The sequence below is a fragment of the Protopterus annectens genome, chromosome 6.part1, assembly GCF_019279795.1.
Source record: "Protopterus annectens isolate FY-2018-M chromosome 6.part1, PAN1.0, whole genome shotgun sequence".
NCBI lineage: Eukaryota > Metazoa > Chordata > Ceratodontiformes > Protopteridae > Protopterus > Protopterus annectens.
This window is the reverse complement of record NC_056738.1, coordinates 357,470,580-357,496,498: the sequence shown is the minus strand read 5'-3', so window position 1 is coordinate 357,496,498 and position 25,919 is coordinate 357,470,580. Positions and strand designations below refer to the sequence as shown.

The 25,919-nt window shown below is 44.6% G+C and overlaps 1 protein-coding gene across 1 annotated transcript in view; it reads left to right on the top strand.

The window, feature by feature from the left end:
* The window catches only part of ATG2A (autophagy related 2A), a 2,853,001-nt gene that overhangs the window by 666,075 nt on the left and 2,161,007 nt on the right, over positions 1 to 25,919 (top strand). The window contains exon 9 of the mRNA XM_044075772.1: positions 12,525 to 12,664. Coding sequence (XP_043931707.1) covers positions 12,525 to 12,664 — 140 coding nt within the window. The remainder of the gene's footprint in view (positions 1 to 12,524; positions 12,665 to 25,919) is intronic.

Sequence of the window (25,919 nt, the reverse complement as noted above, 5' to 3'; positions counted from 1 at the left end):
ATGCAAACTGTCAAAGCTTTCTTACAAGTTCAGCCACCAAGGTTCAGCAGGAATTGGCCATCAAAAAACTGGTCCTTTCCAACGACTGACAAAGCCCAAAGGGGCAGATACAGACGCGGAAGGGGCAGAGGACAAACCCAAGGATCCTACAGAGGCAGACAATGGCAATCACCTACGCCAAGAAGTGGTGACGACAGTGCACAGCAGTACAGAAAGCAAACTCAATGACTCCCTCATTTCCATGCCAAGCAGAATTCAACTGGCAGCACCTTTGGGAGGGAAACTGGCACTATTTGCAAACAATTGGCATATTGTCACAACAGACAAATGGATTCTGGACATAATAAACAGAGGCTACAAATTTCATTTCCACACTCTTCCAAAAATGAGAGGCATGCCAAACCTACCACAAAATCAAAGGGTAGAGGCACAACTACAAATTGCAAAGCTCCTAAACATGGGGGCTATACAAAGGTACCTACGCACCAACAAGCACAAGGTTTTATTCAAGGCTTTTCTGGTGCCAAGAAAAGGAAGCGACTGGAGACCCATTCTGGACTTATCCATTCTCAACACATTTCTTCTAGTGCCAAAATTCAAGATGCTCACACTACAGCAACTCCTTCCCATGCTGGGCAAGGGGTTTTGGCTGGTAACATTGGACCTCAAGGAGGCATACCTGCATGTCCCAATCAGACAAAGTTGCAGAAGATACCTCAGATTTCTTGCAGGTTCAAAGCACTATCAATTCTCTGCATTGCCCTTTGGCTTATCTACTGCGCCCAGAGTATTCACCAAGTGCCTGGCATCAGTGATTGCATACTGCAGACTTCAAGGGATACAAATTTACCCTTATCTGGACGACTGCCTGATCCAAGCGGACAGCAAACTCGTACTTCTCAAACATCTAGCATATGTGACACGTTTACTGCTTTCTCTGGGATACACCATCAACAAGGAGAAATCAAAACTAACACCCTCTCAAAAAATTACCTTCCTGGGTGCCAACTTGGACACAAACACTCAGATGGCTTACCTAACAACAGACAAACAAGGGCAACTATCTCACTACTTCAAAATGCTTGCAAAAAGTACCAGGCTTACTGCAAGGAAAATCCTGCAGGCTCTGGGATTCATGGCATCTTGCATTCTTCTAATCCCATGTGCAAAGTTGCACATGAGGAAACTTCAATGGTACCTAAAAAATCTATGGTCTCAACACAGTCACAGCTTAGAAGTGGAGATTCCAATAATTCCTTGCCTACAAAAGGAATTCATATGGTGGGCTCAAGCATGCAAAGTAAACAAAGGCCTCCCATTCTGCAAGCCTCAAGCTACACAAGTCATAACAACAGACGCCTCAGATTACGCCTGGGGGGCGCACATGAAGGACAGGTGCATTCAGGGCAGATGGCACAAAACAGAAAAGCACCTTCACATCAACCGAAAAGAAATGCTGGCAGTAATAAAGGCATTTTCAGCTTTCAGAGATTTCCTGCATCCAGGACAGCTGCTCATAAGAACAGACAACACCACAGTAATGTGGTACATAAACAAACAAGGAGGGACTCATTCATACCCCTTGTGCAGATTAACGATGACTCTTTGGAATCTAGCTCTGGAAAGACAAATAGAACTCCAGGCTCAGTACCTACCAGGAATGGAAAACACACTGGCAGACACTCTGAGCAGGCATATGACAGACCCTCACGAATGGAGGCTACATCCAGACGTATTCACAGAGATTGTTCAAGCATGGGAAGGCCAGACATAGACCTTTTGCCTCCCACAAAATCATCAATTAAAAGTTTTGCTCAAGGACCTTCCACCCAAAGGCTTGGAAAGTGGACGCCCTTTCATTCACATGGACAACTTGGTCAGTTTATGCATTCCCACCACTACCTCTGCTGCCCAAGGTGCTTCTGAAAACAAGAACAGACAAGCCAAGGATGATACTGATTGCTCCAGATTGGCCGAGACAACATTGGTATCCACTATTGAGGAACCTAACTCACACTCCTCCGTGGCCCCTGCCTCTAACACCTCTACTGCTGACGCAGAACAATTTCAAAACTCTTCACAGTCAGCTGAAAACTCTCAGTCTAGCTGCATGGAAAATCCCTTAACTTCACATCAGGCACTACTCTCCAAAGAAGTGCAGGATGTCATTTGGAGGCTAGAAGACCATCTACAAGAAAAGCTTACTCAGCAAAATGGAAGCGGTTTTGCTGTTGGAATGAAGAAAGAGGACAGGATCCTAGAAAATTAAACCTGCCTCAGATGTTACAGTACCTAACTGAACTTTTGAACAAGGGACTTTCCTTTTCCTCAATCAAGATACATGCCTCAGCAATATCTGCAGAATACAACATGGATCCTCCTTTATTCTCACACCCTCTACTGCGACAGTTCCTCAGAGGGCTAAGAACATAAGGCCTCCAAGGAAACAACCAGTACCAGCTTGGGACCTTAACTATGTACTGGAAAACTGACATTGCCTCCTTTTGAACCAGCTGCTTCAGCAGAATTACAATATTTGTCTTGGAAAACAGCTTTTCTACTGGCCATCACTTCAGCTCGTAGAGTTTCTGAGTTACAGGCCCTCATGGCGGTGCAGCCATTCCTAATATTCCATCAGGACAGGGTTTCCTGCGTACTAACCCCTCCTTTATGCCTAAAGTAGTATCTAGGGTAGCCCTAAACCAGGCCATCCACCTTCCTACCTTCTACTCTAATCCTCAAAACAAAGGGGAAAGGCTGCTTCATTCTTTAGATATCCATAGGCAGCTACGTTACTACTTGGACAGAACCAAGTCATTCAGAAAATCAGATCAACTCCTAGTTTCCTATGCTGTGGGGGTCAAGGGAAACCTGTAACTAAACAGACCATTTCCAAGTGGATTGGTCACTGCATACGCTTTGTTATTCTCATCATGGAAAGCTCGTACCTACTGGTATCAGATCCCACTCCACTAGGGCCACAGCCACCTCTACAGCCTTCCTTAGAGGAGTGCCTACTAAGGAGATCCTGGAGGCAGCCACTTGGAGTTCTGTACATACTTTCACAAAGCATTACCATCTGCCTTTATACTCCAGAACTAGAGCAGGCTTTGCCACTGCAGTTTTGCAGGGCATTCTAGCTCAACCCAGTTCCGTATAGTACCTACCACCCTATACATAGCTTTGGGATTCTACCCATATGTAACTACTGCAGCTGTAATGCACGATGAACATAGTACAGTTTTGTACCTACCATAAATGTAGATGTTCGAGGGCTATTACAGCTGCAGTACAGGTTTCCACCCTCCTTCCCCTCTTGGTAAGACCTTGGGGTTTGAATACCTATTCATACCTGCTGACTGGGTTATCCTACTATGTTTTATTTGCTTACATTTGTGTATCACACTAATTTATGTATTGCCTTCCTTTTGGGGGCACCTGACATCTGGGGCAAGAAAGACTGAAGAAGATGGCGTCGGCTGTGTCTTTTATACTCTAGCCTTCCTGACGTCAGAAGAGTACGCGACAGCAACCGACGCCGGACCAAGACTTTGGAATTCGGCCGACCGAGGGACCGCCTGCCGGCTGAAAACCCATATGTAACTACTGCAGCTGTAATAGCCCTCGAACATCTACATTTATGGTAGGTACAAAACTGTACTTTTCTTCCTTATGTTTTCAGTTCTTGCTTTGCCCTTTGGGCGCTCTACTGCCCCAGGGGTTTTCGCCAAATGCCTCACTCCTGTGATTGCTTTTTGTAGGATATGGAAGATACAAATGTTTCCTCATCTGGATGACCTGCTCATTCATTCTTCCTCCCCCAGAGACCTTGTTTCAGCACCTTCACTGTGTTGTTTGCCTATTGCAAAGCCTAGTGTTTACAGTAAATTTCCAGAAATCCATCCTTACTCCTTCTCAGGACAATGTTTTTCTCATTTGCAGGCTCCAGATCATTCCTATGCTGGCTTATCTGCCATCTCCTAAGGATCTTGCTCCAATTGCTTTTTTTCAATCCATTCTTCCTTGAGTCCCATGTAAAGCCAGGGAATTTCTAAGGGCTCTGGGATTCATGGCTTCCACCATTCTAATGTTATCTCTAGCTGGACTCCATATGAGGAAGATACAGTGGTTCCTAAAGTCAGTATGGCTCCGACACTGTCATATTCTAGACTTTCTAGTCCCTCTTCTTCCGTACCTGAAACTAGAGCTTCAGTGATGGATTCATCACCTGTCTCAACCCAGGGCTTCCTTTTCAACCCCCAATCCCCTCTCAAGAATTTTTCTCAGATGCCTGAGACATGGGGTGGGATGCTTTTTCAGCCCTCTCAAGGTTCAGGGTCTTTGGCCCAGTCATCAGAGGTCGGACCATATCGATATCAAGGAAATGAGAGCTCTCCTCCTTGCTGTTAAGGCCTTTCATCATTTTTTTTTTCCAGGACCTCTCAAAATCTTTACAAACAATACCAGTGTAATGTGGTCCATCAACAAGCATGGAAGGAACACTGTCCTCCTACCTTCTGTGCAGACTAGCTCTTCAGGTTTGGGATCTAGCTGTCCAATATTAGGTGACTCTTCAGGCTGTTTGTATTCCTTCAGAGCAAAACATCGTGGCAGGCTCTGAGTAGGTCCATTACACAGGTTTATGAATGGATGCTTCATAGAGATTTGCCTTTGGACATTGTCCACCAGTGGGGTACTCCTCGGGTAAACCTTTTTTCCTCCCCTGTGAACAGACCGCTTCCTGTTTTTTTGCACCAGAGTCCCAAGTTTTCTGGCCTGGAAGGTGGACACCCTCTCTTTATCTTGGAATTGGATGTTTCTCTATGCTTTTCCTCCCCTTCCTCTCATACTGGTGGTCCTGTACAAGATAGAGCACGGCTCTCCTAAAATCTTGCTGGTGACTCCCTTTTGGCCCAGATAGCATTGGTTCCCTCTTCTTCTGCACCTAGCCAAGGGTCATCATAAGTTATTTCATAGGGTGGTCCTAGTCACCCGAGACAAGGGGTCTCTCTTCCATCCTCACTTGTCCACTCTTCAAGTGACACTGTGGGTGAAAGGGTTTTGATCCCTTTTAGGCACCTTGTTTTCTGAGGATGTGCTTTGGGTTCTGCAGGAAAACAGGAAATCATGTGTGTCCAAATGGAAGAGATTTTTGATGTTCATCGTGTGTTACAGCTGCAGTCATAACAGATGGGTTCTCCTGCCGTCAGGCGGGTCCTCGGTCGGCCAAATTCCAAAGTCTAGGTCCGGCGTTGGTTGTCGTCGCTTCTTCCCTGACGTCAGTGCGACAGGGGTATAAAAGAACCAGCCGACGCCATTTTCTTCAGTCTTTCTTGCCGCGCGGTGCCCGAAGCAGAAGCAGTTCGCAAGTGCCGGTCGGCCAGCTCCTGAGATTACGAATATTTTTCAACCGAAGACTTCTAGAAAGCTAAGTACCCCGTTGGGGAAACTTTTCTTGCCTCAGACCGATGTCAGACAAAGTTAATAATTGCATTTCATGTGGGAAGCAAATACCGCATAAGGATTTTCATTCCCTTTGTATACATTGCTTAGGCCCAGACCACGACGTCTCGGCCTGTCGTTTTTGTGCTACATTCAACAGACGCACTATTAAGCGTCGGGCAGAGTTCGGCCAACACTATTTTGGCAAAAAGTTTAATTACAACATGTCGTTGGATACTCAGACTCCAATTTTGAGTAAACGACGTAAAGATAAGGACCGACATACGAGGTCCGCGACTTCTACCGACACCACGCTAAAGCCGACTACATGTGCTCCGGTTCTCAGCGAGGCGCCTATGCAGCCCCTGACTACCGATGACACTTCATTAGCGGTGTCTTCTGTGCCCGAGGTCGCAGGCTTTTTGGCCCACACCCCGACTACAGATACCGAAGTCACTCTTGGCGGGGAAACTCAGAGTTCAGACAGGCCTACCACCTCTCAAGGTGTCTTCAGGCCTTCTTCTTCTTTTTCCATTAAGGCTTACACTAAATCTAAAGCAGCCATGCATTCCAAAAGACAAGCTCCACAGGGCCCCTCTCAAGGCCCCATGCCTAAAAAGCAGATGCTCAAAATGGCTGAGGATTTGATTACTCTTATCAGGGGTTCTCAACCCCCCCGGACAAAAGGCCCAGAGTGGAGGAAGAATACCTTTCCTCGGACCAGGCCTCCATTACTTCAGAGCATTCTGAGGACCAGGAACATTCTTACTCCCCTTTCGAAGATTCTGATGCAGAGGAGTCCATTCCCTCTGTCTTCCCCCCTGAAGGATTCCTCTTTGGGGAAACCTTGCATACCTTGAGGGAACACTTCCACTGGGAAGGCCAAGAGTACTCAGACTCCAAGAAAAGGCTCAGGGATTTCCTCTTGCTCCCTCAGCACAGGCCTCTGGCTATACCTCCTGTCTTAGACATATTAGATGATGTTTATTCAGAGGCCAGCCTTAACCCAGATTCTTTACCTCCAGCTCCAGTCAAGCCTGACAGGTATTACCGGGTGCCTGATTCACACCAATTCCTATACAAAAGCCATGTGGCTGACTCAGAAACTATTTCACAGGGTCCCAAGGGAATTAAGGCCTCCACTGCCAAAAATCCATTACCTTCAGAGAGAGATTCCAGAGCTTTAGAAAGGTGGGGGGAAAAGGTATACACCTCGGCCACTTTAACCATGAGGGCATTAAACTGTCAGTTCCATATGTTAAAGTATCAACAGTTTTTGTTATCTCAGTTGAAAAGCAAAATGTCACAACATGAACAACCAGACTTGAAGGAGTTGCAGGATTTGTTGCATAGTGCAGAGCAAGTGGGTAAACATACCTTGCAATGTGGTTTTGATGCTTTAGAGGCCTCTTGTAGAGCTGCTGTTACAGGATCAGTCATCGTAGACATGCTTGGCTCAAAGAGCAAACCTTACCAGATCATGTCAAAGCTAAATTACTAGATGCACCTCTTCAAAAAGATGTATTGTTTGGTGTTAAAGCTGAGGAGGTATTAAAGAAAATGGAGGAAAAGGCAAAATCAATGCAAACAGTGAAAGATTTCCTACAGGTACAACCGCCACGTTTCAGTAGAAATTGGCCTTCAAAAATTGGTCCTTTCCAGCCACAGACAGACCTCAAAGAGGTAGATACAGGCGCCCGAGAGGTAGAGGGCAATCTCAAGGATCATTTAGGGGAAGACAATGGCAAACACCTACACCAAGAGGGGGTGAGGATAGTTCACAGCCATTCAGAAAGCAGACCCAATGACTTTCCCCTTTGCATGCCAAGCAAGGCTCAAATGGCAGCACCTTTAGGCGGAAAACTGGCATTATTTTCGAAAAATTGGCATATTGTCACAAAAGACAAATGGATCCTGGACATTATAGACAGAGGCTACAGATTCCACTTTCACACCCTTCCAAAAATGAGAGGCATGCCAAACCTGACACACAATCAAAGGGCAGAGGCACAAAAACAAATTTCAGATCTCATGGACATGAAAGCTATTCAAGAGGTACCTGCACAAGAACAGGGTCAAGAATTTTATTCCAGACTATTCCTGGTACCAAGGAAGGGCAAAGATTGGAGACCTATTTTGGACCTATCCATCCTAAGCTTATCTACTGCACCCAGAGTGTTCACGAAATGCCTGGCATCAGTAATTGCCTTCTGCAGACTTCAAGGGATACAAATATACCCATATTTGGACGACTGCCTGATCCAAGCGGACAGCAAACACACTCTTCTGAAACACCTGGCGTTTGTAATAATGTTGTTGAAATCTCTGGGATACACAGTCAACAAAAAGAAGTCAAGACTAATACCCTCTCAAACAATAATTTTCCTGGGTGCCAGCTTGGATACAAACACCCAGATGGCCTACCTCACGCCAGAGAAACAAGGGCAATTTACTCAATACTTCAGAAAACTGGCAACCTTCATCAGGCTGACTGCAAGGAAAATCCTGCAGGCTCTGGGATTCATGGCATCTTGCATCCTGCTAATCCCATGTGCAAAGCTGCATATGAGGAAACTTCAATGGTACCTAAAAACTTATGGTCTCAACACAGCCACAGTTTGGAAACAATCATACCACTGATTCCATGTCTTCAAAAGGAATTTCTGTGGTGGGCTCAAGCATGCCAAAGAAACATAGGTCTCCCATTCTGCAAGCCTCAAGCAAATCAAGTCATCACAACAGACGCCTCGGACTACGCCTGGGGGGGTGCACATGACAGATCGGTGCATTCAGGGCAAATAGTCACAAAAGAAAAGCACCTACACATCAATCAAAAGGAAATGCTAGCAGTAATAAATGCTATTATGGCTTTCAAAGACCTACTGCATCCAGGGCAGCTATTGATAAGAACAGACAACACCACAGTGATGAGGTACATAAACAAACAGGGAGGAACTCATTCATATCCCCTGTGCAGACTAGCCATGTCCCTTTGGAACACGGCTCTGGAATTGCAAATCCAACTTCAAGCACAATTCCTGCCAGGGAAGGAAAACACACTGGCAGGCAACCTGAGCAGAAATAGGACAGATCCACACGAATGGAAGTTGCATCCTCAAGTTTTTACAATGATAATTCAAGCATGGGGAAGGCCAGACATAGATCTCTTTGCCACCCACAGAAATTACCAATTGACAAAATTCTGCTCAAGGACCCTTCATCCACAGGCCTGGAAAGTGGACGCACTCTCTTTCAGTTGGACAACAATGACGGTTTATGCCTTTCCACCTCTTCCACTGCTGGCCAAAGTTCTATTAAAAGCCAGAGCAGACAGACCAAAGATGATTCTCATTGCTCCAGACTGGCCTAGACAACACTGGTACCCACTCCTGAGGAGCCTGACGCATTCCTTACCATGGATCCTGCCTCTAAATGCCTCTTCTACTGACTCAGCACAACTTCAAAACTCTTCACAGTCAGCTGAAAACACTCAATCTAGCCGCATGGAGAATTCCTTAAATTCACAGCAGACCCTACTCCAAGGAGGTGCAGGATGTCATTTTGGAGGCCAGAAGGCCTTCTACTAGAAAAGCCTACTCCGCAAAATGGAAACGGTTTTGTGTCTGAAATGAGAAAAAGGGTCAGAATCCTGGAATACTGAATTTACCTCAAATACTCCAGTACCTAGCCGAGCTGCTAAGCAGTGGACTTTCATTCTCCTCCATCAAAATCCATGCCTCAGCCTTTTCTGCAGAGTACAACACTGATCCTCCTTTATTCTCTCACCCTCTCTTAAGACAGTTCCTCAGAGGGGCTAAGAATATAAAACCCCCAAGGATGCAACCAGTACCGGCTTGGGATCTCAATTTCATTCTAGAAAAACTAACCCTGCCTCCTTTTGAGCCAGCTGCTTCAACAGATCTGCAATATTTGTCATGGAAAACAGCCTTCCTTCTAGCTATCACCTCAGCACGCAGGGTTTCGGAACTACAAGCCCTCATGGCTGTGCAGCCTTTCATCATTTTCCATCAGGACAGTTTCCTTATGAACCAATCCTTCATTTATGCCAAAGGTAGTATCCAGGGTAGCCTTGAATCAGGCTATCCACTTACCTACGTTTTACCCTAATCCACAAAACAAAGGGGAGAGACTACTACATTCCTTGGACATTCACAGACAGCTCCGTTATTATTTGGACAGAACAAAGCCTTTCAGAAAATCAGAGCAACTCTTTGTGTGTCCTATGCTACAGGTGCTCAAGGGAAGCCTATTTCCAAACAAACAATCTCAAAATGGATAGCCCACTGCATACGCTTTTGTTACTCTTTTCATGGTAAAACTGTTCCTACAGGCATCAGATCTCACTCCACAAGGACCACAGCTACCTCTGCTGCTTTCCTCAGGGGGGTTCCTACCAAAGATATTTTGGAAGCAGCCACTTGGAGTTATGTACATACTTTCTCCAAGCACCATCACCTACCATTATACTCCAAAACTAGAGCGGGCTTTGCCACTGCAGTCTTGCAGGGCATCCTGGCTCCACTTAGTTCCACTTAGTGCCTACCACCCCTTTATTAGCTTTGGGATTCTACCCATCTGTTATGACTGCAGCTGTATGGACGATGAACATAGTACAGTTTTGTACCTACCATAAATGTAGATGTTCGAGTGCTAATACAGCTGCAGTCCAGGTTTCCCTCCCTCCTTCCCCTCTTGGGACAGGCCTTATGGCTAACACCTCCTCATACAACCTCATTGGGGTATTCTTTTATGGTGTATTTGCTTGCAACTACTGTTTTTTGATTATATTGCATTTGCTTTACTACATAAATTTATGTTTTGCCTTTCTTCTGGGGGCACCTGACATCTGGGGCAAGAAAAACTGAAGAAAATGGCGTCGGCTGGTTCTTTTATACCCCTGTCGCACTGACATCAGGGAAGAAGCGACGACAACCGACGCCGGACCTAGACTTTGGAATTCGGCCGACTGAGGACCCGCCTGACAGCAGGAGAACCCATCTGTTATGACTGCAGCTGTATTAGCACTCAAACATCTACATTTATGGTAGGTACAAAACTGTACTGTCTGGTGCCTTGTTCATAACCAGGATTCAATTTCCATGGATATTCCTCTGGTTCTCTCTTATTTGTGTGTTCTTCAGTTAAAGCTCGCCTTTCAGCTATTTATGTTTGCCTACCTTTGATTCCTCCTTTGGCCTCTAGGTTTGAGGTCAAACAATTTCATAAAGGAGTCCTTCATATTTAGTCTCCCAGGCAACCTATTCGTATTCCTGGGACCTTAATTTTGTTTTTGAAAAACTGACTCGGGCTTCTTTTGAGCCTGCAGCTTCAGCTTCCTTGCAGCATTGTACGTGGAAGGCTTTTCTTCTTTTGCCCCTTACTTCAGCCAGGAGAGTGTCTCAGCTTTAGGCCCTTATGGCTGTTGCTCCTTTTTTGTTCTTTTTTACGGACAGGGTGTCTCTTCGTACTAATCCTTCTTTAAGCCCAAATTGGTTAATGATTTATCTGTTAATCAGTCTATTAATTTACCCAACTGTTTTCCTTGTCTGCAATCTGCTAGTGAGAAGGTTCTTCACACCTTAGATTTGCATAGACAACTCGGCTGTTATTTGGATAAGACTAAGCACATTCACAATTCTGAGTAACTTTTTGTTTCTTTTCATCCCAGATCTCATGGTTTTGCTGTTTCCAAACAAACCATTTCTTCATGAATCTCTAAGGCCATTTCTTTTTGTTACTCATTTTCTGAGAAGAGGCTTTCTGTTTCTATTGAGGCTCATTCTCCCAGGGCTGTGGCTTCCTCTGGTGCCATTGGGAGGGGATCCCTTTAATGAAGAATACTGCAAAAGTGAAGAGAGTGACATCTACTGTTATGGTAAGATTTTACACAACTGTATTTCTATTTAGAGTAACAAACATAAAATAATACTTAAAGTAATAAAGTTTACCACATTCTAGTAGTCTAGATAGGTCTTATTTTTGTTTTTTTTTTTTTTTTTTTTACTTTTCTTACTAGAATGATATGCTTCACATCTTGTAGGAATGTGTTTAGTATTAGTAGTGGTGTTTAGGTATATTTTCAGTTGGTTGCCTATGTAAATTCTTCTGTATCAAACATCTTTGGTCCAGTGTTACTAGAGTAGGTTGAATACGCAGCTTTATAGGGCCACTGAACTGTTCATTCTGTTTGTAGTGACTTAGTAGCTGATTTAAATATGTTTATGGCCAAAGAATGCTGCAACCTTACCAAATTAAATTCTTATAATCCTGTAGCGAGATGTTTACTATAGAGGGATAAAGTCCTAGCTGTGGTCCATGAGATCTGGGTTCAGTGAGCAGCCCTGTGTGCAGCTGATTCTGAGGTGGTGAGTAAACATCCAAACCCAGCTTTTCCGTTTTGGCAAAGGTTCTAGTGCATATCCTGCTACAGGAGCAAAATCTGTTGTTTAGACAACAATTCTCTTCTCCTTGGGTTGAAAACCTGCCAAGTATAACATTGCTGTCTATCTGTGCATAGCAGGCGTCATGAAGCACACAGCAATGCAAGGGCCAGGCATAGCAGCATTGCACTATGTGTGACAGTCAACAAGGGATGGGGTTAGCTGCAAAAGATAAAATCTTTTTATTCCCCAAAGGATAGCCTGAAATACCCAGCTCTTGCCTCTTTGGCTAGTGACCTTGGACACTGGGAAATTGGAAAAACTTGCTTGTGTTAGTGGGAGGTGATGTATTTTGATGGTCAAAAGGAAATTGGGTGGCCAGAAATGGTGTAGAAAGTCCTTTGATCTCTTGATGTGTGCAAAAGCTGCTGGAGTAAATAGCTAGATGTCTGAAAAGTAATGAGGATGTGATAAGGCTGTTGGAGAGTTCTACTAAAAAAATGAATAAGTGAATTCCAGTGTATGATATTGACTTAGCCAAACATGATTCACCGCAAATACATGGATTACAGTAGCACTGTGTAATGGAATTTCCTGAACTATTGCAGTCTTGCCCTTTCAATGGGAAACAACTGTGTTTTATGAGTGATGTTTTTAAAATCAAGATAATTGCAATTTCAGATATGTTTTACTCCATGAATCCTCTGACCAGCAGTGTAACATCAATTCGGTCTGCCAGTGAGCTGTCTGATGACCTTGACACATCAGTTATCAGTGAATACAATAGTTGTCAGCTGCAGCCTCCTTCACTTGCTACTGGGGTAAGTTTATAAATTGTTTAACAGTTATGTTAAAATGTTAAAACACATCGATACAAAAAAAAAAAAACTGACGGGTAGAACTAATTTTTCCAAATGTTTAAAAATAATGTCACTTGATTCCTCCATTTGCAAGAACAGCACTGGATATAGGTTTCCTTACATTATTTGTTTGAAAAGCAGAGAAGTCCTGGGCAGAGAGTATTTTCAGTGGAAGTCAAGGAATAAAACTCCATTTTACTAACAAACTACCATGGCAGGTGTAGTGATAAATTACATTTCAATATATGGTTGGAAGTGTGATTATAGTGAATTGAGTTGGTCGCAGAAGATACAGATAAGGCCATTATAATGTCATAACACCTAAGTTATGTAAAAAAAATAAGGTGAAAGGGAACTAAGGGAACAGAAAAGAGCACGGAGGAGAAAAAAAACATGGTGAAAAAGAGACGGCTAGACAGAAAGTAAGGTAGGATGGGGATACAAAAACTGAAGGAGCGGGAGAAATTAGTTGGGAATAATCTGGGAGCATCACTGGTAGAAAGGTGGATAAAAGAACACAACAGGATCTCTTGATAGCCATTGCTGTGTGAAAGAGGGATGAAGCAATGACTATGGCCCAGGCACTCAGGTTCAGTTAGCAGCATGGCAATGAGGATGGATGTGCCCTGTCTGACATGGAGGAAGAAGGTTCACACAGTGTAGTGGTTTGATTTCTGCTACTAGAGAATGGTGAAAGCAACCATGAGGTGCTACCTGCGGGTGGACAGGGTGTCCTGTTTGGGATGTGAGGGGTGGTTCATTGCTGATGCCGTTTGCATATCCCACCATCCATGTGTTACAGAATGATGCAGGTTGGGGAAAAATTGGGAAAGAACTCTCCGGTGCAGCAACAGCAATGTAACACTGCCACAAAATCCTCAGCACAGAAAAGGCTAAGATGGGTCAGGTAGACCCGATGGATGGCAAGAGGAACTGAGGACAGCTAATTGTCAGCTGCAGAGATCCAAAAACAGAGTTGGCTGTGCAGTGCCACAGAGTCTTTAAGGAGAGGCAACAATGCAATTGTATGACATGTGGGTGGTAGTCTTTATCAGAGGTGTGTGAAAACATGCATTCCCAAGGAAAAGGCAATGTGGTCTCCTACAGTTATGTGGATTGCACATTCACCTGTCTTGGGATGTTGTTAGGACCATAACAGTTGCCCTGATTGCCTGGATGGTGGCTAGCACACACAGCTTCCTTGTGGCTGCCAGAATGATGACTTCCTGTGTGCAGTTTTTGCCCCAACACTGAAATGTACAGCATTAAAGCATGTATGTGCTGTGCCCAGCTGAGGGGAAGTTTGTTGGTCAGCAGCCCTTTGGGTCAAAAAAAGGATATGTGGAGGGGGAAAAAAAGACATGAAAACAGAACTGTAATGTTGCCCATCATCATGCAGTCTGGGTTCCAGGTGTGATGTGCAGCAACACTTGGCATTCATTTTCCATATGACATGCTGATTTGGCATTAGTACTTCAAACCATGATAAGGACACTACTGCATTCCTTCTCCTCATGAATGCATCACAGTCAGATGTGTGCTGACTTCCACAGCTTTTGTTGACATCCTTAAAGTAAAGCTGCACATGTTCTTCGTGTTTCACTGTTGCAGTCATTACATTTGGATTATCTGCTTGCAGGTAGCCCTCAGTGGGCCTGATTAACAAAGTCTTGGATCCTGCGTCGGCTGCTGTCCCTTCTTCCATGATGTCAGATCATCAGGGGTGTAAAACATGCAGCCGACGCCATTACATCAGTCTTTCTTGCCGTGCGGTGCCCGAAGCAGAAGCAGTTCGCAAGTGCTGGTTGGCTGACTCCTGAAATTTTCGTTTTTGAGTTTCAGAACCAAGATCTTCAACTAAAGCTAAGTACCCCATTGGGGAAATGTTTTCTTGCTCCTTACCAATGTCAGTAAAAGTTAATAATTGCATTACTTGTGGAAAGCAAATACCTCATAAAGATTTTCGTTCGTACTGTATTACTTGCATAGGCCCTGACCACGACGTACATTGCTGTTGGTTTTGTGCTTTATTTAATCAGCGCACTATCCGTCGTCAGTATATTTTTGCCTCTAAATATTTCGGTTCTCGGTTTAATTATACAGAAATGTCGTCGGCTAGCCATCCGACTACTGTGATTCTGAAAAAACGCAAAGATAAAGACAGAGACAGGCCGCCGAGGTCCAGAACTGCCAACAGCACTTCTTCTAAGCCAGTCGCCAGTTCGCCGGTACTCAGTGAGGCGCTTTTGTAGCCCCTGATACCCACTACGTCTGATTCACAGGCCTCTATTGAGACCCATTCAGAGTCCGGTATGCTGCGATATGCTTCAACTATGGAAGCCACGGATGTCTTTACCTTGGATGGGTCCAGAGCCGCTGTGCAGGCACCGGCTTCTGAGGGTGTATTCAGGCCTTCGGACTTGCATATTAAACCGCCTCCTTCTTAACTTTGGCCCAAATCTCAGACCATGCCTAAAAAACTGACACCCAGACCACATGCTCAGGCCTCTATGCCTAAAAAAACAAATGATAAGAATGGCTGAAGATCTAATAACTCTAATCAGGGGTAGCCAACCCCCTTTTCTAAGAGGCCTAGGACTGAAGTAGATTATGAATCTTCTGATCAGGATTCTGTTTTTTCTGATTCTTCCGATGATCTGGATTTGCCCTTATCTACTTATGAAGATTCTGATGCAGAGGACTCCATTCCCTCTGCTTCCCCTCCTGAGGATTTTTCTTTTGGGGAAACCTAAGGGACCATTTCCACTGGGAAAGCCAGGATTTTTCTGATTCAAAAAAGAGGCTTAGGGATTTCCTTCTCTTACCTCAGCATAGGCCTTTAGTTATTCCTCCTGTACTAGACATTGTTCATAGGTTCATAGGTTCGTACTAGGCTATCTGCCCTAGGGCATTTATAAGCCTAGCCAGAGTGTATGTGGCTTACACCACCCCTTAGGATGAGAATACTACACCCTTTTAGGGTTTAGTTTACTATGCCTCTGTCTAGTAGTGACACAGAGATGAAAACCTACGATCTCCCATCCACTTGTCGAGATTTCTCTTGAATAGAGTCAGTGAGGGGCTCTGCCTAACATGGACTGGGATTCTGTTCCAGAGTGTAGGGAGCCTCTGGGTTATGAATCTGTCCCTCCAGCACGTTCTATTTATTTCTGTGTTGAGGTTTAACTCACTTGTTCTCGTGGCTCTGATGGATTTGGATTTTCTCAGGTGGAGCATGTCCATTAATTCAGGATTGGACATGGCCTTGTACGTCAGGCACAGATCACCTCTGAGTAGGCGGTATGCGACTGAATAGAGCTGGAGTTTTTTCAGTCGGGCAGCATATGACATATGTTTAAGATCCTTTATCCTCTTGGTGAGGAACTTTTGGGGTCTTTCCAACTGCTGCAGGTGTCGGGTGAGATGCATCCCAAATGGGGCAATGTACTCAATCATTGACCTGATAAGAGAAGAGTACAGGGGCACAATGACCTCTCTTGATCTAGATGTGAAACCCTTCATGATAAGGTGGGCAATATAGAAGGTCTTCCTAACCACTTTGGCAGTGTGAGTGTCAAATGAGAGGTTACTGTCAACCTGGGTCCCTAGGTCCCTGATTACCTCTTCCGTTTTAATGGATTACGCCTATGTGGTAATTTGTTTTTCCCAAAGGGTATGACTATACATTTTTGGCGTTCAGCTTAAGGCCATGGCTCTGGCACCAATTATCCGTTTCTATGAGGCCTCTCTGAAGGATGTTTGTGTCCGCTGGAGTATGAATTATGGCCAGTTTGCAGTCATCTGCGAACTTTGTCAGCCACAATCCTCCTATGTTTGCCTGTACCTCAGAAAATAAATGCCGAACAAGAGGGTCCCAGGACTGAGCCCTGTGGGACAAGTCTGACATAGCTCCAGCAACTCTGAACCTGTGGGTTCTGTCCTTGACCAGTTGCAACCCATCTTGTGACATATGGGTTTACATTTAAGCTGGTGAGTTTGTCTATGATGCCAGTGGGGTATTGTGTCAAAGGCTTTTGCAAGGTCAAGGTAGGCTGTGTGAACTGCCTTACCCTCATCAATGGCCTTAGTGACTGTTTCAAAAAGATCTGCCCTTGACAAAGCCAAATTGGGTAGGATCCAATGTCTGTAGGTCCCCAATGTCTTTGTTTATGAGTTCCATAATGATCCTCTCCATAGCTTTGCAGACCAGGGCCTTTGTGAAGTGGGACCACTGTTGCCGCGCCACTCTTTGAGTGCCGTATCTTGTAGTAAGGCTAAGATTAAACAGCAGCCTTATGTGTGGGTTTAGTTCCTCTTGGAGTTCATACACCATCCGGTCCCATTGATGCTGTGTTTTTAGCTTTAGAGGCGGCTCTCACCTGGGCATCTGAGATGTTAGGAGGCTACACTCTGCTGGGATAGTTATTTCTCCTTTGGGGAGGGGAGAGAAATTTGCACTGAACCTGTCTGCCAGAATGTTGGCAATGTCAGTGGGTTCAGTGTATTTTGTGTCATTTTGGACTAACTCTGAGCATATCTGGGAGTTTCCACCCAGGTTTCTAACATAGCTAAAGAAGGCCTTGTGATTGTCTTTTGTGATTTTTCTCTCAAAGTTGGCCTTGGATGATTTTATGAGTGATCGTAGTTTTTTGCTAGTACTGATCAGAGATGCCTTCCCTTTTAGGGATTTTGCTCTGTCATGTAGTAGCTTCCTCCTCCTGTTGTAAAGTTTGTTTATGGCTGGGGTCCACCAGACCGGGTGCCTGCCTTTGGGGGAATGGGTCTTGGTTTTATTTGGGATTGCATGATCCATGCATTCTTGAAGGTGCCCATAGAAGGCATTTGCAAAGGATTCAGCAGTGTGGGTTGTGGTTTCCACTGGCCCAGGTGCCTTGAAAGATACCACCTCAGTCTTAAGAAGTGTGAAGTTTGCTTTTGAGAAGTTCTTCACTGTGGTCTTTTGTGTAGGGGGTGGGGGCGGGATGTGGATTTCCAGTGAGATTAATTTATGGTCTGATCTTACCAAAGAGGGATGTACTTCTGGTGTGGAGCATTTTGTCCCCATGTTTGTGATGATCATGTCTAGTATATTGTCTCCTCTTGTGGGAATGGTGACTAGTTGTTCCATTGCATTTGAGTTTATGAATTCTAGGAACCTTTGGGCTAGGGTGTTGGGGCTTGAGTAATGTTCCCAGTCTATGTTTGGGTAGTTGAAGTCTCCCAGAATGATGGTATTTGGAGAGACATTCATACTCTCCAGTGTCTTCAGGAAGGCTGTGTGGGTTCGGAGTTTGAGAGGGTGGTCTGTAGCATGCTACAAACTGTATGGTTAGTTGCACCTGGATAGTCTCCGATGTAACCTGGAGGTGTGGGTATCTTTGATGAAAATGGATACTCCCCTCCTTTTGTGGTTCAGTCAAGTTTTGGGGCGGAAAGCATGATATGAGGTAAAACCTGATAGTCAGGTTTCACTGCTGCACAGACATCGATGTCCTCCATACTGAGGAGTTTAGACTTCTGGCATTGAGCAGATTTTTCCACTTGTGTTTTCTAGGGAGGTAGGTTTGTCATTTGAGCCTTGCCTAAAAAGGCACTATGGGAGTTCAGGGGTGACAGGTGCAAGCCATCGTCAAGCATGTCATCCCACTGGATCCTTAGAATGACACCAGTAATTAAGCCAGTTGTTAAAACTGATCATTTTGTCTTTGTACTGTGGCATCATTCTTGGTGAGGGCTGTTGCTCAGGGTCAGTGTCAGGCCTGGGCTACATAATCAGAGAGCTCCTCTATGTCTCTTTTCATGTAGTCCAGGGAGGTATCGCTCAGGTCGCTCACACGGCATGTACAATGACTGAGTCATATTGTACTTGCTGTGGAGTGACCTGAGTGCTTGTGTTATGTCTGTGACCCTCTCCTTGTTCAGCGTCAGTGTGCCTGACTATGGAGTCACCTATTACAAGAGTGTCTGGCATGTTGTGCACACTGACTTTGTGAACTATGTGTTGCATGTGCTATGTCTTGAGGTGGTGGTTGCTTGGGTGTCTGCTTTGGAGGCCTCTGTTGTTTTGGTAGTATGTTTTTGTGTGTTTATGTGTTTGGTTTGCAGTTGTGATAGTTCTATGTGAGACTGGGTTGTTACCTTCTCCTCCAGTACTGAATTGAAGTTTGGCTATATAGTTGCATCTCGCATATATTTGTATTTGTTGGGAGGAGGAGAGGGTTGTATTCACCAGCTGAACAGGAGGACGCCAGCAACTGACCCTTCGACATGCTAGAAATAGTGAAAAAGATTGCTGTGTAACCGAGTCAGAAAGGACCTATAGGGAAATAGGTGAATGAAGTACTTTTGTTTGTTTAAGAGTGCTTTACCTGTATACAAAATGCTTTAGGAGCAAGTGCTGAGCTTTTCAGATAGAGTATAGGCTGTTTAGATTGCAAGTAGAACAGTTCTAGTTTAACCTTGTTTGCAAACGCGGATTTTAAGCAGTGAACTACAAAAGAGCTAGGAATGGTCCCAAACAACCAATTACTAACAGCTTCTTGTGCTGACTCCCACTGGTGAGCAAAGAAACTTCGGTAATGGACAACACAGGAACTACACAGCCAGATACAGGCAATGCTGTATACTGGTTCAAACTCTAATGAGAAAGGCGGAAAACAAAAACAATTTATTTTTTTTTTTGTTTTTTTGCAGAAATACACAGAAAATGCAGAGACAGTGATAAATTAGTTACATTCAATTAAACAAACAAACAAGCACTTTTCGACTAAAATTGACTAAATGTAACTTTAAGTGCAGATTTTAAAATAAATGCTGTAATCAGTAAAAAAAACAGTTCAGGCTTGTTCAAAGTAAGCAGCAGAAGCTATTTTCAGTGAAAAAAAGCAGAGATACTTAAATCCAGAAGGTAGTTTTTTTTAGGTTCCTTGCTGCTTGGAGCTTGTCTGAGCAGTATAGCTTTGATGATGCTTTTTCGGAATCTAGTTTGGCCCCTGGTTCCTTGTCTTCTGCTCCCAGAAAACCTGACAGACACTACAGAGTCACTGAGTCCCGCAAGTTCCTTTTTAAAAATCCTATTGCAGATCCAGAGACTATTTCACAGGGGCCCAAGGGCATTAAGGCTTCTACTGCCAAAAATCCTACCCTTTCTGATAGAGATTCCAGGGTGCTGGATAGATGGGGTAAGAAGGTTTACACTTATGCAACCTTGGCCATTAGGGCTTTAAACTGCCAGTTTCATATGTTAAAGTATCAGCAACATGTTATTGGACTGCTTAAACAGAAAATGATGTTGATTCCTGACTGTGTGGAAAATAAAGAATTACAGGATTTAATGCATTCTGCTGAACAAGTTGGAAAACATACTTTGCAGTGTGGTTTTGATTCTTTAGAGGCAGGGCTATGCTCTTACTGGGTCTATGCTCAGAAGGCATGCTTGGCTTAAGGAGCAATCTTTGCCTGATCATGTTAAAGCTAAATTGTTGGATGCTCCCTTATATCAGGACCGCAACAAGGCTGAGGAAGTTCTTAAAAAGATGGAAGATCAAGCTAAATCTATGCAAACTGTTAAAGATTTCTTGCAAGTTCAGCCTCCTAGATTTAGTAGGCACTGGCCCTCTAAAAATTGGTCCTTTCCAGCCCCTTCCAGGTCTTCTCAAGCTAAACCCAAACACAGGAAAGACCCCAGATTTCAGTCCCAGAGGACGCACAGGACTAAGCAGTGGGGGGCCTCCACTTCCAAATCTGGGAGTAATAAGACTCCCCCTATGGTAAACTGTATCAATGACTTCCTTTTAAAATTTCCATGCACTTGTTAACTGACTGCCCCTTTGGGGGGAAAGGTTGCTCTTCATGCAAAAAATTGGGAACTCATTACCCAGGACAAATGGGTTTTAAATATAGTGTCCCAGGGATACAGATTTCACTTCCACACGTTGCCAACACCAAGCGGGTGGCCGGACCTACCCCCAAATCAGTGGGCAGAGGCCCAAAAACAAGTACTTTCTCTCTTAAGCATGGGGGCTATTCAACTGGTACCAGAAGAGGAAAAGGGACAAGGTTTCTACTCAAGACTTTTCCTGGTACCCAGAAAAGACAATTCATGGCATCCTATCCTGGACCTGTCTACTCTAAACACTTTTTTGGAGATTCCAAAATTCAAGATGCTGACTCTTCACCAATTACTTCCTATGCTAGGCAAAGATGCCTGGTTGGCAACACTAGATTTAAAAGAAGCATACCTGCACATCCCAATCCGGGAATCTTACAGAAGTTACCTACGCTTCAAAGCAGGCTACACTCACTATCAGTTCTCTGCACTGCCCTTTGGCTTATCTACTGCACCCAGGGTATTCACAAAGTGCCTAGCTCCAGTTATTGCATTTTGCAGGCAAAGAAGTATTCAAATATAGCCATACCTGGAAGATTGTCTAATTCAGGCAGAAAGCCAGGACATACTTTTGAATCATCTGGCCTTTGTAAAAAGGGTTCTAACTTGTCTAGGGTGCACCATAAACGAAAGGAAATCACACCTGGTACCCTGTCAACAAATTATATTCCTGGGAGCAAGCTTGAATACAACTTCCCAGACGGCTTACCTCCCGCCAGAGAAATAAATTCATTTGACAACCTACTTCAAACAAGTGGCCACAAAAACCCTACTTATCTGCAAGACAAATACTGCAAGCCTTGGGGTTCATGGCCTCCTGCATTCTTCTAATTCCATATGCAAGACTGAAACTACAGTGGTATCTAAAAAGCCTATGGTGTCAACATTCTCAGTATCTAGAAGCATGGATCCCTATCATACCTTGCCTACGCCTAGAGTTCCTTTGGTGGGCAGAGGCCTGCTACCAAAACAAGGGACTACCTTTCACAGCACCCCCTGCCACCCAAACCCTAACAACAGACGCATCAGGCTATGCATGGGGGGGCTCACCTGGCAGGGAAGTGCATTCAGGGCAAATGGAACCCAAGTCAAATGCACCTGCATATCAATCAAAAAGAAATGTTAGCTGTACAGAATGCTCTGACAGCCTTCATGGACCACATTCTTCCAGGACAACTAATGGTAAAGATGGATAACACCACTGTTATGTGGTACATAAACAAGCAGGGGGGTACACATTCTTACCCCCTCTGCAGACTAGCCATGGCATTGTGGAACACAGCCTTGAGCTACCAAGTGCACCTACAAGCTCAATTCCTGCCAGGAAAATTAAATACACTGGCAGATGGACTAAGCAGAAACCTCATGGACCCACACGAGTGGAAACTGGAACCAAAGATTTTCAACATGTTGACAAACAAATGGGGGAGCCCACATATAGACCTGCTTGCCTCTCCCCAGAACTAGCAGTTGGACAGATTTTGCACAAGGACTCCCCACAAACAAGCCTTTAAAGTGGATGCTCTGTCCTTCAGCTGGAAAAAACTTTCAGTTTATGCCTCCCCCCCTCTGCCTCTGCTCTCCAAAGTACTACTAAAAATCAAACAGGACAAACCAAGGATGATTTTGATTGCTCCAGACTGGCCACGCCAAAACTGGTACCCCCTCCTGTGCAGCATGTCACGGTTATCCCCATGGCACCTGCCTCAGACTCCTTCCCTTTTGTCTCAGCAGGAGAAACAGATTTTGCACCCTCAGCTTCTAATACTGAACCTTGCAGGCTGGTTAATTACATAATCTCTCCTTTGCCATCCTTCAGTAAACCTGTGATGGATATCATTTTAGAGGCAAGGAGGCCTAGTACTAGAAAATCTTATGCTGGAAAATGGAAAAGATTCTGTGCCTGGAACCACTCTCAAGGGATGAGCACAGCAGCACCCAATTTACCTCAGATTTTACAATACTTAACTGAGATGCTTCACAAGGGTCTGTCTTTTTTCTCCATTAAAATCCACGCCTCAGCCGTTTCAGCTCATTATAACACGGAACCTCCCCTCTTCCCTCATCCACTGCTCAAGCAGTTCCTCAGAGGGGCCAACAATTTGAGACCACCCAGGAGAGCTCCAACCCCAGCCTGGGACCTTAACTTTGTTTTGGAGAAACTCACTGTACCTCCTTTTGAGCCAGCTGCTACTGCAGACTTAGAATTTCTTTCTTGGAAAACAGCTTTCCTTTTAGCAATCACTTTAGCTAGAAGGGTATCTGAATTACAGGCCCTTATGCAGTGGAGCCTTTCATCATCTTTCATGCTGACAGGGTGTCCCTTAGAACCAGTCCATCCTTCATGCCCAAGGTGGTATCCAGTGTAGCTCTTAATCAGCCCATTCATTTGCCAACCTTCTTTCCCAATCCACAGAACAAAGGGGAATAGATACTGTATTCCTTAGATGTGCACAGACAACTTAGATTCTACTTGGACAGGACTAAGCCTCAAAGGAAATCTGAACAACTGCTGGTGGCATTTGCTGCAGGGGCAGAGGGGAAGGCTATTTCAAAGCAAACCATTTCTAAATGGATAGGCCATTGCATTCATTTCTGCTATAAGCACCATGGAAAACCTATTCCCGAGGGGATCAGACCTCACTCCACCAGGGCTGCATCTACCTCTACAGCCTTTCTCAGAGGTGTCCCTACCAGGGACATCCTAGAAGCTGTTACCTAGAGTTCTGTACATACTTTCACCAAGCATTATCATTTGCCAGTTTTCTCTAAATCTAGAGCTGGCTTTGCCACTCCAGTCTTGCAGGGCCTTATAGCTGGTCCTAATGCTATCTAAATTCCTCCTCCCAACCATAGCTTTGGGAATCTACCCAAATGTAATTACTGCAACAGTGAAACACGAAGAGCATAGTACAGTTGTGTACACTTGCCATAAATGTAGATGTTCGAGTGTATTCACTGTTGCAGTCCTGGTTGCCCTCCCTCCAGCCCCCTAACTTCTTTTGGCTATACCTCTACTTTCCTTTACTGTGCTTAAAAGCCTTTTTGGTGTATTTGCTTTTTTGTTGGAGGTATATCATTATATTTTTATATTTAATTGCTTCCCATTAGGGGGGCACCTGACATCTGAGGCAAGAAAAACTGATGTAATGGCATCGGCTGCATGTTTCATACCCCTGACAACCTGACGTCATGGAAGAAGGGACAGTAACCAACGCAGGACCCAAGACTTTAATCTTTGTTAGACTGAGGGCTACCAGCAAGCAGATAACCCAAATGTAATGACTGCAACAGTGAATACACTTGAACATCTACATTTATGGTAAGTGTACACAACTGTACTTTTTCTCTAGTCCAGTAAGTCAGCCTTTTGCAGTACTGAAAGAAGGAGTAGCTCACAACATTTTTATGTTCCATTTTCCTGCAAGAAATGATTGGTTGAAAATGTGTTTGCCTGTTTATCTCTGTGTATGAATGATAGAGAACAGTAAGTACCTAGTTTGGGAACTCTGTTTTATTGTTTTAATTAACTGTATGGCTTAAAAGTTTTATGTACTGAATTTGTCTTTGAATTGCCTGTTTGCATTTTGAGGTACACATTGTCCTTAGAAATGCATGCTAGTAAGATGTTCTTTGGGTTGTCCTCCGCTCAGCTACCCAAACATCCGGTCAGTATACAAAAGCTTTAGTCACTGTAAGGTACATGGGACATCTGACATTGGCCGTAAGGGTGAGTGGGCTATAAAAATGATGTCTGCACATCTGCATGTACCATCCCCAGAACTTCTTTATCGCCAGTCGAACATCAGCTCATCCTGCTGTCTCTGCCATCAGATCCTTCAAATTCTTGATAAGTACCTGTTGGGGCCTTTTTTCTTCCTTTTTGTCACTGCATGCCTGCTCAGGTTTATGTCATGCAGGAAAGGAAATTGTAGGTGCGGACGTCAGATCTCCCATAAGGACACCCACAACCTCTGCCTTTTCTGCCTAGCACCCAACCACAACCATAAAACCTGTGCAATTTGTCAGGCTTTCATTCCTAAGACTCTCTGCAGTTGTCTGCACACCCTAAAACATCTATTTAGAAAACCAGCGTCTTAAACGCTTGGCTCTGGTGATGGAAGGGCCGTCGGGACACCAAAAAGGACAAAGTTTCCAGAACTGGACCTACTGCTGCACCTCCTCCGCCCGACATTCCCCTTGTGGCTGACGTTCACCTGGAGGAACTACGGAACCAGTCAATTCAGTTATAGTGGGTACCACTCTGGAGGCTGCAGAACCTAGGGCTGAAAGCTTGTCCGCAGAGGTTTTGCAGACATCAGGCGCCAACAACGGAGGGAACCTCGGCTTGCAACGGACATTCAGACCGGCCCTTCCACTGCTACAGAACCATCTGATCCTAAGGCCTCCTTAGGCCCTACGCCCTTCAGGCCTGTCTCTTCCTTAAAAAGAAAACAGAAGACAAAACATGTTTCTACACCTTCTGAAAGCCTGCCTGATTGGAAAGCTCTCTCCCAGAGCTTATTTAATGCCTTCATGGCCCTTAGACCTTCGGTGCCTTATTTAATGCTTCATGGCCCTTAGGCCTTCAATGCTTGCTTCCCTTCTGGCTGCCCCTCCTGTTATCAGTCCCGGGCCTCATACTGAAGACCCTCCTCCTCTTGAAGCTGAAGACTCTTCAAAAGACTCCCTTTCCTCTGCGTCTCAAATGCCTTTCCCTCTTGGGTATGCTTCCCCAGAGGAGGATTCTGCTGAGGCATACTCTCCTGGAGAGAACCTCACCTTCGGTGAAACCATCACTCACATGAGAGAGTTTTTTAAATGGGACTCCACTGAAATGACTGAGGTTCAAAAGAGGTACTATGATCTCTTACAAATGGACACAATTTCATCTTTTGCAATATCACCAGTCTTACCAACCTTTTTAGACTCCTTCAATGCAGCCTCTAAAAATCCTGAATCCCAACCCCCCCCAGCCCCTAGAAGGCCTGACAGGTTTTATAAGGTTCCAGAAGAGGCCAAAATTCTGATTAAATGCCCTGTTGCAGACCCTGGCACTATTTCAGTTTCTGCAGACAAGCCCTTCCGGCTACTTTCCTCCACATCTGTCCTTCCCATGGATAAGAACAGTAGGACCATGGAATGCATTGGCACAAAGGTATACACCTCTGCCCCTTTGGCCTTTATGGCTATTAACTACCAGTTACACATATCAAAGTATGCCCTGGCCCTTTTGAATCAGGTTTCTAAACTTTTGGCTGATCTCCCAGACTCGCCTACTAAGACTCAAATGTCTAATCTCATCTCCTTGTCCTCTCAAGTGACAAG